The 16,200-nt window shown below is 43.3% G+C and overlaps 1 protein-coding gene across 1 annotated transcript; it reads left to right on the plus strand.

Annotated features, from left to right (window-relative positions):
- Nucleotides 1-1,818: 1,818 nt before the first annotated feature.
- Nucleotides 1,819-13,476, plus strand: LOC308486000 (uncharacterized protein; the record flags this gene model as incomplete). The annotated part of the gene is made up of 6 exons (XM_081022225.1): nt 1,819-1,868; nt 3,154-3,257; nt 4,267-4,516; nt 8,111-8,138; nt 8,514-8,824; nt 10,990-13,476. The coding sequence occupies 5 exons, from the start codon at nt 1,819-1,821 to the stop codon at nt 8,583-8,585; spliced, it is 504 nt and encodes a 167-aa protein (XP_080878351.1). The 3' UTR covers nt 8,586-8,824; nt 10,990-13,476.
- Nucleotides 13,477-16,200: the final 2,724 nt, after the last annotated feature.

Consider the following 16,200-nt stretch of genomic DNA (forward strand, 5'->3'; position numbering starts at 1 on the left):
CTTGCAGAATTCCACCTTTACTCAAGAAACACTGCTGCCTTTTGGCCACTAGGTGGCAGCCACACAAACACATCCTACAGCATCTGCAGACGCCTGCACTACAATGGAGGAGGTACAGTCCTTTGTCAGACACCAGCACTGTGGCCTTTGTCAGACACCAGCACAATTTTCATCAGGAGATTGGCAGGAGCAGGGACCGAGCAACAGTAGCTCACCCCGTCGCGGGGATTTGAACCGCCGACCTTCTGATCAGCAAGTCCTAGGCTCTGTGGTTTAACCCACAGCGCCACCCGCACCCCTCCAACAATCTCCTGATGAAAATTGGGAGGCCCGTCTTTTGGTGCTGCCCTGCTGAGTGTGTTGGGCCTTTGGCTTAACAGGTCTCCTCCTTGCACTCTTATGCTCTTTCCTTTCTTTTGTTACCGCTCACCTGCTTGGCTAGGAAAGGTGAAGGATTAAAAGAATAGCAGGGGCCACAGTGCTGGTGTCTGACAAAGGACTGTACCTCCTCCATTGTAGTGCAGGCGTCGGCAGATGCTGTAGGATGCGTTTGTGTGGCTGCCACCTAGTGGCCAAAAGGCAGCAGTGTTTCTTGAGTAAAGGTGGAATTCTGCAAGCTCGAATCCTGTGGTTCCAAGATGGATGCCAGACTAAAAACTGCACAACAGAAGCCAAGCAATAAAACCAGTTGTTGTTCATCTTACTTGTGTAGCTTTCATATGTTATAGATGCCTGACAGTGGCAGCCCCTGGACATGTTCTTTTCAATCTAGAGCATAGCTGGCAACGTTTCCCTTTTTTAAAGGGAAATTCCCTTATTCCGAATAGGATTCCTCGCAAGAAAAGGGAAAAGTTGACAGCTATGATCTAGAGGCCTCGTCGGGCATTGAGTTTGGGGACACGCCACACTGATCCCATTATCTCGCCCAATGCCTCTTTGCCCTGTATGATGTTTATGGAGGGGAGGAAACATAGCTGTTTCTGTATATAGAAAATACCGAGCTTGTAACTGCCAAAGGTTAAATATTCAGACAGAGATGGTCTTTGTTCTGGAAAGTGCATGGGAAGCAAATTATTCCCACCTAGCCCTTTGATCATGATGCGATTCAATTCCTGGAGACAGAATGTTCTGGGAGATCTGTCCTTATCTATGTGGCTTCTCCTCCTCACCTGGCTCCAACTGTGACCATTCTACAAACTAAACTGTCCTTGTTCAGTTGGAAATCCAAATATTTTCTCCTTTGTTTCTATTCATAAAGACCAGCGTATATCTGAAACAAGGGATAGTTTCAGAATGGCATTAAAAGAGGATTTGACAAATTCAGGATCCAGCAGGGCTCTCCTCATGTACTTATATTTCCCCCGATTAAGTAGTCAATAACATGCAAAATCACTTGTACTGATGCTAAAAGGAATTGCAATGGGCCCAGCCCATAATGATACATGGGGAAATAGGGAGGTGACTCAGGCTTAGGGTGAAATCTACAGTCCCTAGCAGTATGCCTTGGAGAGGGAGGCACAGGATATAGAAGACTTGACTTAGGATTGGTGAGAAAGGTCTATAGCTCAGAGGCAGAGAATCTGCTTTGCAGGACTACCGCTTTGTCACCCACAAAGCTCAGAGCGGGGTACTGCTTGTTACCCACTGTCTCCCAATCTGCTGCCAGGGGCACATGTCCCCCTTTGCTCTCTCTTAATCTGGCATTGAAACTGGTGGTTAAAGGTGCTCTCCCAATTTTGCTGCCACTGTTATTTGGGCGCAGAGAAATTTCATGCAGGCATATTGCTCTGCTTGTTGTTGTTGTTGTTAGATGACAACATGTCCCTGCGTCCAGATTGTGGAGGGCCCTTGATCAAGAATGCTCTCTGGTAAAGGTAAAGGTAAAGGGACCCCTGACCATTAGGTCCAGTCGTGGCTGACTCTGGGGTTGCGGCGCTCATCTCGCTTTATTGGCAGAGGGAGCCGATGTACAGCTTCCGGGTCATGTGGCCAGCATGACTAAGAGGCTTCTGGCGAATCAGAGCAGCGCATGGAAACGCCGTTTACCTTCCCACCAGAGCGGTACCTATTTATCTACTTGCAAGTTGACGTGCTTTTGAACTGCTCGGTTGGCAAGAGCTGGGACCAAGCAATGGGCGCTCACCCCGTCATGGGGATTTGAACCGCCAACCTTCTGATCGGCAAGCCCTAGGCTCAGTGGTTTAGACCACAGCGCCACCTGCATCCCTTTCAGTCTCCTTAGCTCTTTGCAATTCTGAATCCACTCAACGGCTTTTGTACCAACAAAAACAATCTTCTTTAATATAAATTTAAATATATATATGTATAAAATCAAAGAGAGAGAGAGAAAAATAAATTTGCTAATTTGTTTAGACATTGTCTGTCAGGAAAAAGTGCCCATTGGAGTGAAAAGCTGTTTTATTAGGCTTTCTTGACTGTGTGTAATTATGGAGTACTAGAAAATGAATAAAGATGAAAATGTGGGATGAATAAACCACACTGTGTATATTTTGGGCCTGTAATGAGTTATTAAATTTCTTGAAGGTTCTAAAGACAAAGCAGAGGGTTCATCCAGACATGCCCATGCCCTGCTGCCTTCTCCCACGAAACCTCCATCTTTACTGCTGGATTGGAACAAACATCAATCAAGTTTTCCCCAGATTATCATTTGCTCCAATTTAATACTAAAGAGCAGGTTTTCCTGGGGAAAGCATGGGGCAAGAGAAAAACCAATCAGACTTTGTCTACAAGCTGGGGATGGTCACATGTTACTCAACAAATGTATAGTCTCTGTACACAATAGAAGAGCTGCACAAATGAACAAGCATACGCTTTCACACAGTGTGCAGAGACAGTTTGACAAGAATCCATTGCCTAGTAAATTTTGACCTTGTAAGAATTCCCATGCTGTGTCGAACCAAAGGCTTGTTTAGTTCATCAGTCTGCTTCCATTTTTATTTTCTTTTTGTTGCATCCCTCTGAAACACTGAAGACCTGCCTCCCCCAAATTGATGCCTTCCAGATGGCTTGGACTACAACTCCTCATCTGATGGGATTTGTATTCTAAAGCATCTGGATGGACCAACTTGGAGGAGAGCCTGATGTAGACATACAGGGCTGAATCCAGAGGAAGTTATGGGCCAATCCTAAAAGGGAGAGAGAGTTAGGGAGCCAATCATCCACCAGTTCCAAAGCTTTCTTGGTTTGTTGTGACCAGGAACTCAGTGCAATCACGGTTCCTGATCAAAGCAAGACTGGTAAGTATGTTCAGGGCTCGCTGCTGAAACATGGCATGATTGGCGATGGAGGAAGTGGGTTCTGCCTCCCATATATTTTCAGGTTAATAATACCTGAAGGGATTTTAGCCACCTGTAGATCCTCTTGTTGGCATTTTTTTCTTCTGCTTCATGCCTTTGATCCTCATAGAACTGACTCTGAAAGCTCCATTTCTCAGACCATTGACCCGGCAAAAGCTTGGAAGAGTCAACAATTCCCTGATCTGTGAAAGTATTCATACTTAGGGCCACTCATGCTTGGCATTATGCAAGGGCTTGGTGGTTTCCAAGTGATAAGAGAAGGGTGGCATGTTACAGGGTGGAGGAGGGGAAGCACAAGGAGATGAATAGAAGAATTGTCATCTGCGTGAACACAGAAGAGCATTTGTCCTCTAGCTGTTAAGGACACCCCCAATCAAAATTCGGATATAACAAACGAATGCTTTATCTCATCACTTAAACGCTTTCTTTGGGTCATGGCAAGGCCAAACCTCATTTGCTTTAAAAAAAGGAAAAGGAAAAAGAATCCTAGAAACCTTCTTTATAGCAATTTGCTCAAATTGTTTTATTTTTCACTGTCTTTTAGCCGCTGTTGGTTTAAACATCAGAAAGTGGCAATGAGCAGTGCCATGTTAAGATCACGATAAAACCAACATCTATTCCATGATTTAAAGTAAATTCAGAGCATACAAATTAAGAATAAGCCTGTATTAATCACCAGTGAAGGCTTGGAAGAATAAATGAGTTGAGACAATAGGGAACCTTCCCATGATCCCAGCCAGAGTTTGAAATGGTCGCCGTTGTCAGTGGTAACAAAGACAATGAACACAGCCTTGGAACAAAGGGGTGGTAAGAGGAACAATCAGCTATACCACCATGATGTAGGAAAATTCACTGATCCACGATTTAAGGAAGTTGCACAAGGAAATGGAAAGGTCTCTTTGCTTTTATTATTAATATTTTGTTTTTGTTTTCGTTGTTACTTTAATAGGAATACAGTTGTATTCCTTGGAAGTCGAATGGAATCCATTCCGGAAGTCCGTTCGACTTCCAAAACGTTCGGAAACCAAGGCACGGCTTCTGATTGGGAACCCGCAGAAACCACGTCAGACATTCGGGTTCCAAAGAACGTTTGCACACCAGAACACTCACTTCCGAGTTTGTGGCATTTGGGAGCCAAAACGTTCAAGTCGCAAGGCGTTTGACTTCCAAGGTACGACTGCCCTCCTGGCCAATGAAAGGTAGGTCTAGAAAGATAATGAATAAGTAAATAATAATTACTCCCTGCCTCTAATTTCCCAATAATTGTATGCACTTTTAAGGTGGGGAGGAGGGAGAATGTAACAGGATCCGCAACACAGTGTCGATATAAGATCACGGTGCCTTGAGCTGCATTTCAGGTTTTACAGAACTTGTTCCCTAAACTGAAAGGGAAAAGAGAATAAAAGGGAGGACAGGAAAATATATTGCTAATGGCATGCTTACCAGTGCCAGCTCTAGGTTTCAGGAGTTGAGTGTCCCTCATCCCTGTGTAGGTCCCCCACTTCCTCTAGGGATGAGGAGGAATTTGTTACATTCACATTTTAATGTGAACTCCCCCAATTTGCACTTCTCAGACTAGGAGAAAATTGGTTCTGTTCACCTACCTAATTCACTCTTCTCAAAACAAGGCACTAACCAAAATGGCCCTATCCTTTAACAACCACACTTCTTGGCATTTTGTGATGCCGTTCTCCAGCCATAAATGTGTACAAAGATACATCTATTGGGGGAAATGTGCACAGAAATGCAAATATGGGTGAAAATAGCATACAAAAATGCATTATGTTAAGGAACATTCATTGCATGCACATATGTACATGTATATGTATGTTGTTGTTGTTTAGTCATGTCCGACTCTTCGTGACCCCATGGACCAGAGCATGCCAGGCACTCCTGTCTTCCACTGCCTCCCACAGTTTGGTCAAACTCATGCTGGTAGCTTCGAGAACACTGTCCAACCATCTCGTCCTCTGTCGTCCCCTTCTCCTTGCGCCCTCAACCTTTCCCAACATCAGGGTCTTTTCCAGGGAGTCTTATCTTCTCATCAGGTGGCCAAAGTATTGGAGCCTCAGCTTCACGATCTGTCCTTCCAGTGAGCACTCAGGGTTGATTTCCTTAAGAATGGATAGGTTTGATCTTCTTGCAGTCCATGGGACTCTCAGGAGTTTCCTCCAGCACCTTGATGCTTTTGAATTGATATATATGTATATGTATATGTATATGTATATGTATATGTATATGTATATGTATATGTATATGGCAAAATCATACATAAACATGCACATAAAAATACTAGTGAATTTTTTTGAGGCCTTGAAAAACAAACAAACCACCAACTGGTGCATACTTGGAGTGAACTGAATTTTAAGGCTGGGAAAATGAGAAACTGAATTTGATGAATCCATCCATCTCTACCCCAGACCTACAGATTTGCAAATGGCTTCTAATGTCTCATCAGAGATGATGCCGCCCTGTGCCAATCCCATTAGTGTCAGCAGATACACAACTTCAGATGAAATATGGGGAAATCAAGCCCAATTTCTTTTTTTGTTTTATTTCCCTTTTCTGACTCACCGTTAACAAGGGACTTTTGAAGTTTTGGCATGGAAGGAAATAGTCCCATTAACTAAAACTGACAAAAGGAACGGGTGTGCATTCACTGGGGGGTATGACTCAACCTTCTGCCTTCCTAACAGCTGCTGCAATATGATGTGAGAAGTGGAGATGATCAGAAACATACAGAAAATTATGTTCTTTTTTTCCCCTAGTGAAGATTAAATACAGGGAAATATTGCAGCTGCGTGCAGTCTGTTCAATTCTAACAGAAATTGTTGTTTAGTCGTTTAGTCATGTCCGACTCTTCGTGACCCCATGGACCAGAGCACGCCAGGCACTTCTGTCCTCCACTGCCTCCCGCAGTTTGATCAAACTCATGCTGGTAGCTTCAAGAACACCATCCAACCACCTCACCCTCTGTCGTCCCCTTCTCCTTGTGCCCTCCATCTTTCCCAACATCAGGGTCTTTTCCAGGGAGTCTTCTCTTCTCATGAGGTGGCCAAAGTATTGGAGCCTCAGCTTCAGGATCTGTCCTTCCAGTGAGCACTCAGGGCTGATTTCCTTAAGAATGGATAGGTTTGATCTTCTTGCAGTCCATGGGACTCTCAGGAGTCTCCTCCAGCACACACTGGAGTTAACGTACACACCCACTAATGCTCGTTTGTAAGAAAAAAGATGGAAACTTACAAGTGTGGCAGGTTCCACGTGTGCCAACTGAAAGTCGGTTTTAGAAATTCTCTGGGTTAAAATTGGAAGGGAGGTAGACCTTCCAAGGTAAGAGGGAGGCGGAGTCACTGCCTCTCAGCCTAACCTACCTCAAAGGGTTGTTGCGGGAATTAAATGAAGAAAGAGTGTGCCTCCTTGAGCTCCAGGAGAAAATGATGGGCTGTAAATGCAATAATAAAGAAACAAATAAATTTCACTGTAGTTCCAGAAGTGGCATCTTGCATCATGTGAAAGCTCAAATATTATGTGGAACTTTAGGGGAAAGTCATGAAAACAGAATAAACTGTCATGTAAATTCAGTCTAGATGTGTCGATTCAGCAGGCCCTTCTTATATTCTCATATGGAGTCTAGGGGGAAAAATCTGACCAAAAGGAGCAAGTCCAAGAAGACTGGTTGGATTAGCATTTCCACACTGTTTGCCTCTTATTTGTTCTGGGTTATTTCTTTTATGGTTTTCCCAGTAGTGATGTATGGAAGTGAGAGCTGGACCATAAAGAAGGCTGATCGCCGAAGAATTGATGCTTTTGAATTATGGTGCTGGAGGAGACTCTTGAGAGTCCCATGGACTGCAAGAAGATCAAGACTATCCATTCTTAAGGAAATCAGCCCTGAGTGCTCACTGGAAGAACAGATCCTGAAGCTGAGGCTCCAATACTTTGGCCACCTCATGAGAAGAGAAGACTCCCTGGAAAAGACCCTGATGTTGGGGAAGATGGAGGGCACAAGGAGAAGGGGACGACAGAGGGTGAGGTGGTTGGATGGTGTTCTTGAAGCTACCAGCATGAGTTTGATCAAACTGTGGGAGGCAGTGGAGGACAGAAGTGCCTGGCGTGCTCTGGTCCATGGGGTCACGAAGAGTCGGACATGACTAAACGACTAAACAACAACAACGTTAACGAACAACACATACCCTTGGTGTGATTGAATCAGTATACGGACTGGTGTACAATGCTAAACTGTAAGGAGAGGTAAAAAGGCACACATTGTAAAGCCTTAGTAAAGTGCACACATGGTGTTTTGTATGGGCAGAATTTTGTGCACATTCATACTCAATATCCAGTCTAACTGATAGGTGTGATTTGCCTCCCAGAATAAGCTTTTAGAGAAATGGCAGCTTTCATTTGCCTAAGGAGGGAGCCACTTTGAATAACAGAATAACTGGGTTCTCAGCTGCAGTTGTGCAGACTGGAGAAACTTCCCCCACAATTAAAGGGCTGAGCTGTCATCATTCAGAAGGAAGACGTTCCTGTAGAAACCCTTAGATTCTTGCTGTAATTTTAGCACCTTTGCTGTCAAAGCGAGATTTCCACTTAACAGCTTTTCTCCCTCTCAATGGATATAATGAATTGTTCAGCTCCGATTCTGTGAGCTCACAATTTCCCTCTTGATATTCAGCTGTGATGTGCATTTTTCTCCAGCTTTGGATGGCTTATGCAGGGGGATCTAGGTTATTATCTGGTCTACAGTTTAGGTATTTATAGATTGTGTCCATCTCTTTTTCTACTTTTAGATGGAACAGTTCTACAACTGAATATTATGTAAGTTCACTTAAAATTCTGGTTGTTGTATATGAGGAAAGCCAAAGAAACCACCATCTTTCCCCGGTGAGACTTATTGCAGCCTTCTGACTTTCTGCTTAATATTAGCTGAGCTTTCGTGTCTCTTTTGTAACCTAATTATACACAGCTTAAAAGCTATGTTGTTAAGTGGTATATATAAACTGTTGAAATAGAATAGAGCTTTAAGAAAAGTAGGGGAAAGGTAAAAGTCATAGAAGTGTAAATATGAGTACTTTAATGCCTGCAATCTAGATATGCTAAAATCTGACTCATTCAACAACTGCTGTCCACACCCAACTTATGTGATGCTTGCTTAGATTTCTCTTGCATTCTGATTCTTGGTTTTTCTTTCAGGTACTCCCAGGAATTTCCATGGCTCTTATTGGTTCTCACAGATGTCCTGAAGGACTCATAGAGGGATTATAGGGACGAAACCGCTGTACCTGCTACACATTATAATGCACTTTATATGTGTAGCCATTTGAACAGGTGTTCTGTGCATAATATTCTCCATCTTTCCCACTAGGTGGCCTTGCAGAATCATTCAGCACCTCAGTAGCTCATCTACTGTATACCAGGCATGTCCAGCTCTCAAGAGACTGCGATCTACTCCCAGTATATGAAAAAAAACCATTGTCATTGGAGGGAGAAGGAGCGTGCATGGGGTGGGTGGATTCGCCAGAATTGTTGAGCTTTTTTAGGAGGGAAGTACCCAGAGTTGTTGAACTTTTTCAGGGGAGGATTGCACAGAGGTTTTTTTGCTCCCCCCCTAACTTTTTGTACACAATAAGGATCCCCGCGATCTACCAGGATCAGCCAGGGATCTACTGGTAGATTGCGATCTACTGGTTGGACATCCTTGCTGTATACAATAGACCTTGACCACATACAAACATAAGAATAGCCTGCTGGATCAGGCCAACGGCCCATCTAGTAACCTCACCTCAAAAAGGAAATTGTTTCCGTACACATGTACAGCCCACGTCTTTAGCGCCTGCATGGGCTGGGTTTCGGGAGCACCTTGTCTGACCTTCCAATCACAGGAATGTAGGAACAGCAACACAGCATTCCTGAAGAATGGGTCCTGGTGCAGTGGACTCATAATAGGAGTTTATAAAACTATGCATGTCATAGAGAAAGTAGGCAGAAAAAGGTTCTCTCATAGCACTAGAACTCATGAATACCCAATGAAATTGAATATTCGAAGATAAAAGAAAGTACTTTTTCACGCAGCACATAGGCAGACTATGGAACTCGCTCCCCCAGAGAGCCAGTGTGGTGTAGTGGTTAAGAGCGACAGACTCGTAATCTGGGGAACCGGGTTTGTGTCTCCGCTTCTCCACATGCAGCTGCTGGGTGACCTTGGGCTAGTCACACTTCTTTGAAGTCTCTCAGCCCCACTCACCTCACAGAGTGTTTGTTGAGGGTGAGGAAGGGAAAGGAGAATGTTAGCCGCTTTGAGACTCCTTCAGGTAGTGATAAAGCGGGATATCAAATCCAAAACTCCTCCTCCTCCCCCAGGAGGCAGTGATGGCCCCTGACTTGGATGGCTTTAAAAGAGGATTAGACCAACCCAAGGAGGAGAAGGTAAAAGGTAAAGGTAAATGACCCCTGGACGGTTAAGTCCAGTCAAAGGCAACTATGGGGTGCGGTGCTCATCTCGCTTTTCAGGCCGAGGGAGCTGGCGTTTGTCCACAGACAGTTTTCCGGGTCATGTGGCCAGCATGACTAAACTGGTTCCGGCGCAACAGAACACCGTGATGGAACCAGAGCACACAGGCTATCAATGGCTACTAGCCGTGATGGCTATGCTGTGCCTCCACAGCTGGAGGCAGCAATGCTTCCAAATACCAGTTGCTCCCCATGGGAGGGGAGAATGCTCCTGTGCTCATGTTTCTGATCCCTGGTTTCCCACAGCCTTCTCATCAGTCACTGTGAGAACAGGATGCTGGGCTAGATGGGCCATCATGTATTACACACTTGGAGCATTGCATGATATAATGAAACTGAAATATACTCGGAGTCGAGAGTGGATTTCATGATCTTTATTCAGCTCATAGTGATGAGGAGGAATGGAAGTTCCCCCAGGATGTCTGCTTTATATACATTGTTTACACAATGGGCCCCATGTGATTGGCTAATTCCGGGATTCTCCTGTAGGCCAATCAGGTTGTGGATTCACTTCCACCTGGAGCTGGATTGGGTGGCTCCTGCGGACCAATCATACTGCTGCATTGCTCTAGGACCAATCAGACTGCTGCATTTTGGATCCTATTCAACTCAGTACACAACAGAAACAAAAGAGTTAAAGATCAAAGAAAAGTAGGGAGAAGATAAAAGTCCTAGAAGTAGAAATATGATGTGCTAAATCTATATATTTAATCTAGATATGCTAAAATCTGACTCATTAACTCTTCAGCAACTGCTGTCCACACCCAACTTATGTGATGCTTGCTTAGATTTCTCCTTCATTTTGGTTCTTGGCTTTTCTCCCAGGTAGTAACAGGAGTACTGTACTCCAAATATGGTTGTACCATAGATTTGTACTACAGCATTATGATATTGGCAGTTTTATTTTCAGTTCATTTTCTAATGATCCCTAGCATGGAATTTGCCTTTTTCACAGCTGCCATACTGGGTCAACATGCTCATTGAATTACCGTATTTTTATGTGTATAATATGCCCCCTGTGTATAAGACTATTTGGGGGGGACTCAAAATTAATATAATGGAGGGAGATTGCCCACAGATGTTGAGCTTGGGGGGGGGGTTAACGAAAATTGCTCAGCCACCTGACCAACACTTCCAATCTCTCACACGCATCGCATAGGCCTTAAATCGTCTGCCTGCTCGCAACCAGCAGCCTCCAGTCACCAGCCCAATTGCCAAAGCACCAGCCAATCAACAGCAGCCCTTGTCACAGCCACCAATCAACAGAACAATCATCGCCGAAAATCTTCTGCTCGCAGCAGAAACCAATCCCCCATCCCCACTCTGCACTACTCATGTATAGGACGACCCCAATTTTAGAGATTATTTTATCAGAAATTAACATAGTCTTATACACAGAAAAGTACGGTATCTACTATGACCCCAAGGTCTCTCTCCTGGTCTGTCAATTGAGCCTGGTCTTGGCTGGGGAAGGCGGGGTATAAATAAAATTACATAAATAAATAAAATAATAGATAAAATAGAAGGGGAAGAAATGGAGGCAGTGAGAGATTTTACTTTCTTGGGCTCCATGATCACTGCAGATGGCGACAGCAGTCACAAAATTAAAAGACGCCTACTCCTTGGGAGAAAGGCGATGGCAAACCTAGACAGCATCTTAAAAAGCAGAGACATCACCTTGCCAACAAAGGTCTGTATAGTTAAAGCCATGGTTTTCCCGGTAGTGATGTATGGAAGTGAGAGCTGGACCATAAAGAAGGCTGATGCTTTTGAATTATGGTGCTGGAGGAGACTCTTGAGAGTCCCATGGACTGCAAGAAGATCAAACGCATCCATTCTTAAGGAAATTAGCCCTGCGTGCTCACTGGAAGGACAGATCCTGAAGCTGAGGCTCCAATACTTTGGCCACCTCATGAGAAGAGAAGACTCCCTGGAAAAGACGCTGATGTTGGGAAAGATTGAGGGCACAAGGAGAAGGGGACGACAGAGGACGAGATGGTTGGACAGTGTTCTTGAAGCTACAAACATGAGTCTGACCAAACTGCAGGAGGCAGTGGAAGGCATGAGTGCCTGGCATGCTCTGGTCCATGGGGTCACGAAGAGTCGGACACGACTAAACGACTAAACAACAACAATGATCCCACTACCCACTAGAAAGGTATCCTCAGCATGTGAGGATACACTAGCAACCACAAAGGAATGGGTACCTTCTAAGGGAATAGAAGGTGAGGTGATGTTATCCTTTCTCAAGACCTTCATTCTCCCTGACAGCAGGGGAGCTGTCATTGTGGGAAAGATATCCAGCTATCATATCCATCACTCACTTTTCCTCTCTAACACTTCCAGTTCCGCCAGGAGCTCATTGCACTTCTGACATGCTCACAACTTCTGCCCCAAAGAGAGACATATGGCAGAGGGAGCTCGGAGTGTTTTCCTAGTAGTGTAAGACCAATGACATCCTTATTTTGATCCCCTAATTTGCCAAGTAGTAACAAACTCTAATTTCACATGATTGCAATAGGTTGTTGCTGGTTATTAAGAAACATTACCACATACATATTACACCAGACATCTCAAGTGTTCTGAGAGGGAGCATCTAAGCTTTAAAACCAATCAAAAATCCCATCGAATTGCCTCCCTTCCACCTTTAATGAGGGCGGTTGCTACAGTAGCCTTTTCTGATTGCCAAGTGATATTTAAAAAAAAGGTTGGATGGACATCTTAACACAAATGGGACAAATTGGTCCCTCCCTTTGATGCAGGAGCTTTTCTCTAGGCAGGATGGAAGACTGGCAGATGTTGGGGAACTATTGGGAGAAGTATTTAGGACTTTACATGCCAATCACAGTAACTTATATATTTGGATCCGGAGCCAGCTTGTGTGAAGTTCTGTTTGTGCACTCTTCTTTATAGTTATAAAAGCATCATTGTAAAGTCTACCCAGTGTAAAGTCTATGGATTAAGAGATATAGAATAAAATATATTATATGTTAATTACTGGAAAATTATTATTTCTACTACTAATAAATTATTATCACTATGTTAATTATTAGGAAAGAAGAAAGGAGGCACATTGTTTCAATTGGCTCTGGAGATTGTAGAAATGTGACTGAACAGTGTTGCTCTAAGAGCAGTTGGAGAACCCCCTAAGAAAATTGAGGAGAGACTGACAGGCCTGCGAAGATTAATGGGCAGACTTTAAGAATGCTTTGTACGGAAGTGTTGAAATGGCGTCTGTTTGTCTGAATATGGCTCTTGGAAGAATGGAAAATTCACACAGGATATAACAACATTTGTTTTCAACCCGCTTGTGGACACCATCAGAGGTCACAAAGAAAGGAATATATGATAACAACAAGAAGATGAGGAAAATAATAAAGTGAAGATTGGACAGAACTGTGAATATTAAAGCAGTAGCAAGAGAGATGTTTGGATCCCTTTCGGAGCTCGAAGCATGGGTACCCCCAACAAAAATTTAAAAATTTGGCTTTGTAATTTGGAATTAATGTGATTTGATTGGTTTGTTAATAAAAATTATATTTTAAAAAAAGAGCAGTTGGAGGGAGGGAGAAGATTCAGTTAGACCACTTATAAACTGAGGATTTAAGGAAACGTGGGAAATCCTTGGAATGTGATGAAAGGAGTAGTCCATTTATAAATTGCAATAAGGTCTGTGTCTTAAAGGGAAAGTAACATGGGGATTAGCTACTGTAAAGCAGCATTTTGTCCTGTTTTATATAATCTGCTTGGTTTTGTCAATTTTCTGCAGAATGCTATTAAGCTGTTGCTCTTATTTAAAATACATCATTGCTTATTCAGTGTGGCTTGGCCAATTCTTTTCCCACATTGTAGTTGTGGGGATGATCAACAATTTTCACAGTGTTCAACAACCAGCAGTGCAAGGTACGGTGCAATAAAACAGAAGAAAATTTCTCAAGTGGTGGCAGCAGGCTGGTAATAGCAGCTTTAGACTTTTCGCTCTCACAGGCTGACATATCATTAACTATCACCTTTATGAAACTTAAAGGACTCTAGGAGTAGAAATCACCCTTTGGCTGCAATAACTGTGAGCATGGCAGGATGCTTAAAAGAAGTAACTTAAAGCATGAGTAGGCAACTTCTTCAACCTCAAGAGATTTCATAGAATCATAGAATCTTAGAGTTTGGTTTCATCTGCAAATTTGATGAGCATCCCCTCAATTCCTTCATCCAAGTCATTTATAAATATGTTAAACAACAACGGGCCCAGGACAGAACCCTGTGGCACCCCACTTGTCTCTTTTTTCCAGGATGATGAGGAACTCTTTGGGTTCGATCAGTCAACCAGCTACAAATTCACCTAACAGTTACCTCGTTCAACCCACATTTTACCCGTTTCCATGAGAGAACATCATGGGGGACTCTGCCAAAACCTCTACTGAAATCAAGATACACTACATCCACAGCATTTCCCTGATTCACCAAGTTTGTTTTTGAATATTTGATGCCTTTCTAGAGCATATTACCAAAGTCTTCAGTCTGGCTTGGCGGTCTATAGCAGACCCTCACAGTAAGGTCACTGTTCCATTCTCCTACAATTTTTACCCATATAGTCGCTACACTAATCTATACAGTATCTCTGTCTATAGCATTATTATTATTATTATTATTATTATTATTATTATTATTATTTCTATACAGTTCTTCATTTGAGGATCACAGGACAGTTTACAGTATAAAAACACAAAAATATATAACATAGTAACAAGCATGGATATAGCCAAGGGGAGGCAGGGGCAGCAGCTGCTCCCCCAAATCAATAAAATTCAATATAAATTTATAGCAAACTGAGGTCCTACCCTCCCCCCAACAAAAGGCCTGCCCCCCTAACAAAAATCCTGGCTATGCCCATGGTAACAAACAAATACAACAGCCCCCTCAATAATCTATCTGACGACATTTGCAAGCTGATCTATGCTATGCTTTAGAACATAAAAATGTCAAAGAGTTCAAAGTTTCTAGGGCAAAAATGTGCAAGCTGATGGAAAAATGTGATTCATTTCTGCTCCAGTTAGAATTTGCTTGTGCTAATTGTTGAAGCGATGCATCTCTATAATGTGAACAATGGATTTAGGTAATTGTCTTGTTAGTTCTATTTCCTTCCTCCCTAGTCTGGAACTATGGGGATAGAGAACCTAGCATTAGCTGTGGAAATGTATGAGGCTGGATTTGTTACTAAATAAGTACTTTTGATGCTTTTGAATTATGATGCTGGAGGAGACTCTTGAGAGTCCCATGGACTGCAAGAAAATGAAACCTATCCATTCTTAAGGAAATCAGCCCTGAGTGCTCACTAGAAGGACAGATCCTGAAGCTGAGGCTCCAATACTTTGGCCACCTCATGAGAAGAGAAGACTCCCTGGAGAAGACCCTGATGTTGGGAAAGATGGAGGGCACGAGGAGAAGGGGACGACAGAGGACGAGATGGTTGGATAGTGTTCTCGAAGCTACCAGCATGATTTTGACCAAACTGTGGGAGGCAGTGGAAGACAGAAGTGCCTGGCGTGCTCTGGTCCATGGGGTCACGAAGAGTTGGACACGACTAAACGACTAAACAACAACAAGTATTTTTGAAGCTCAGAAGGGCTGGTGTCCACATGGCGTAAAACTAGTGATTCAGGCTAGCACTGTTTGCTTGGTAAAGGTGGTCCCATTAGGGCTACTGGACCATAGCCCTCCCAGTGGGAATTACAAGCATTCTTTTTAATACCCTCAAAATCTCAAAACCACTCACTCTTTCCTGTCCCCATTTTATACTTCTATTTGAATTCACAGAAGCTCTGCAAACATTTCTGTCAATCTGTTTTTCTCTGGCCAATCAGCAATCCTTACCACTCAGGCAGTCCTAATCCAAAAGTACAGCTATGGCAAAAAAGGTCCCTCCTATATGGTTCTAAGCAGAAAAAAACACGTGACTGATCAGACGACCTGAAATCTAGCCCCTCATGGAATGCTCTGTCTCTTGTTATGAGGCCTGTCCAGCAAAGCCACTATTGCATATATGTCAGGATTGCCAGCATATGTGCACACCAGCCAATAAGGTCTTACTTCTCCCAAGCAGAAACAAAGTGTGGCTCTATCTCTCTAGCTTTTGCTTGCTTCTAGCTTGTAATTCACACAAAACTCTGCTCTGGTTTTTGTCCTTCTAACTACCAGCCAGGCGAGGGAGAGAGAGAGGTCTCCATTCATTTGCCCTCTGGGGACAACTTTTATCTTCTTTATCTGAAAATGCAAAAATTATTAAACTTGCTTTGGCGCATCTTTTGAATGCATGTTAAGCAGCCTCTGGTACTTTTAAAACAGTCACTTCAAGGACTTTTTGGATGACGCA

The sequence above is a fragment of the Podarcis pityusensis genome (genome assembly GCF_964106645.2).
Source record: "Podarcis pityusensis genome assembly, chromosome: 9".
NCBI lineage: Eukaryota > Metazoa > Chordata > Lepidosauria > Squamata > Lacertidae > Podarcis > Podarcis pityusensis.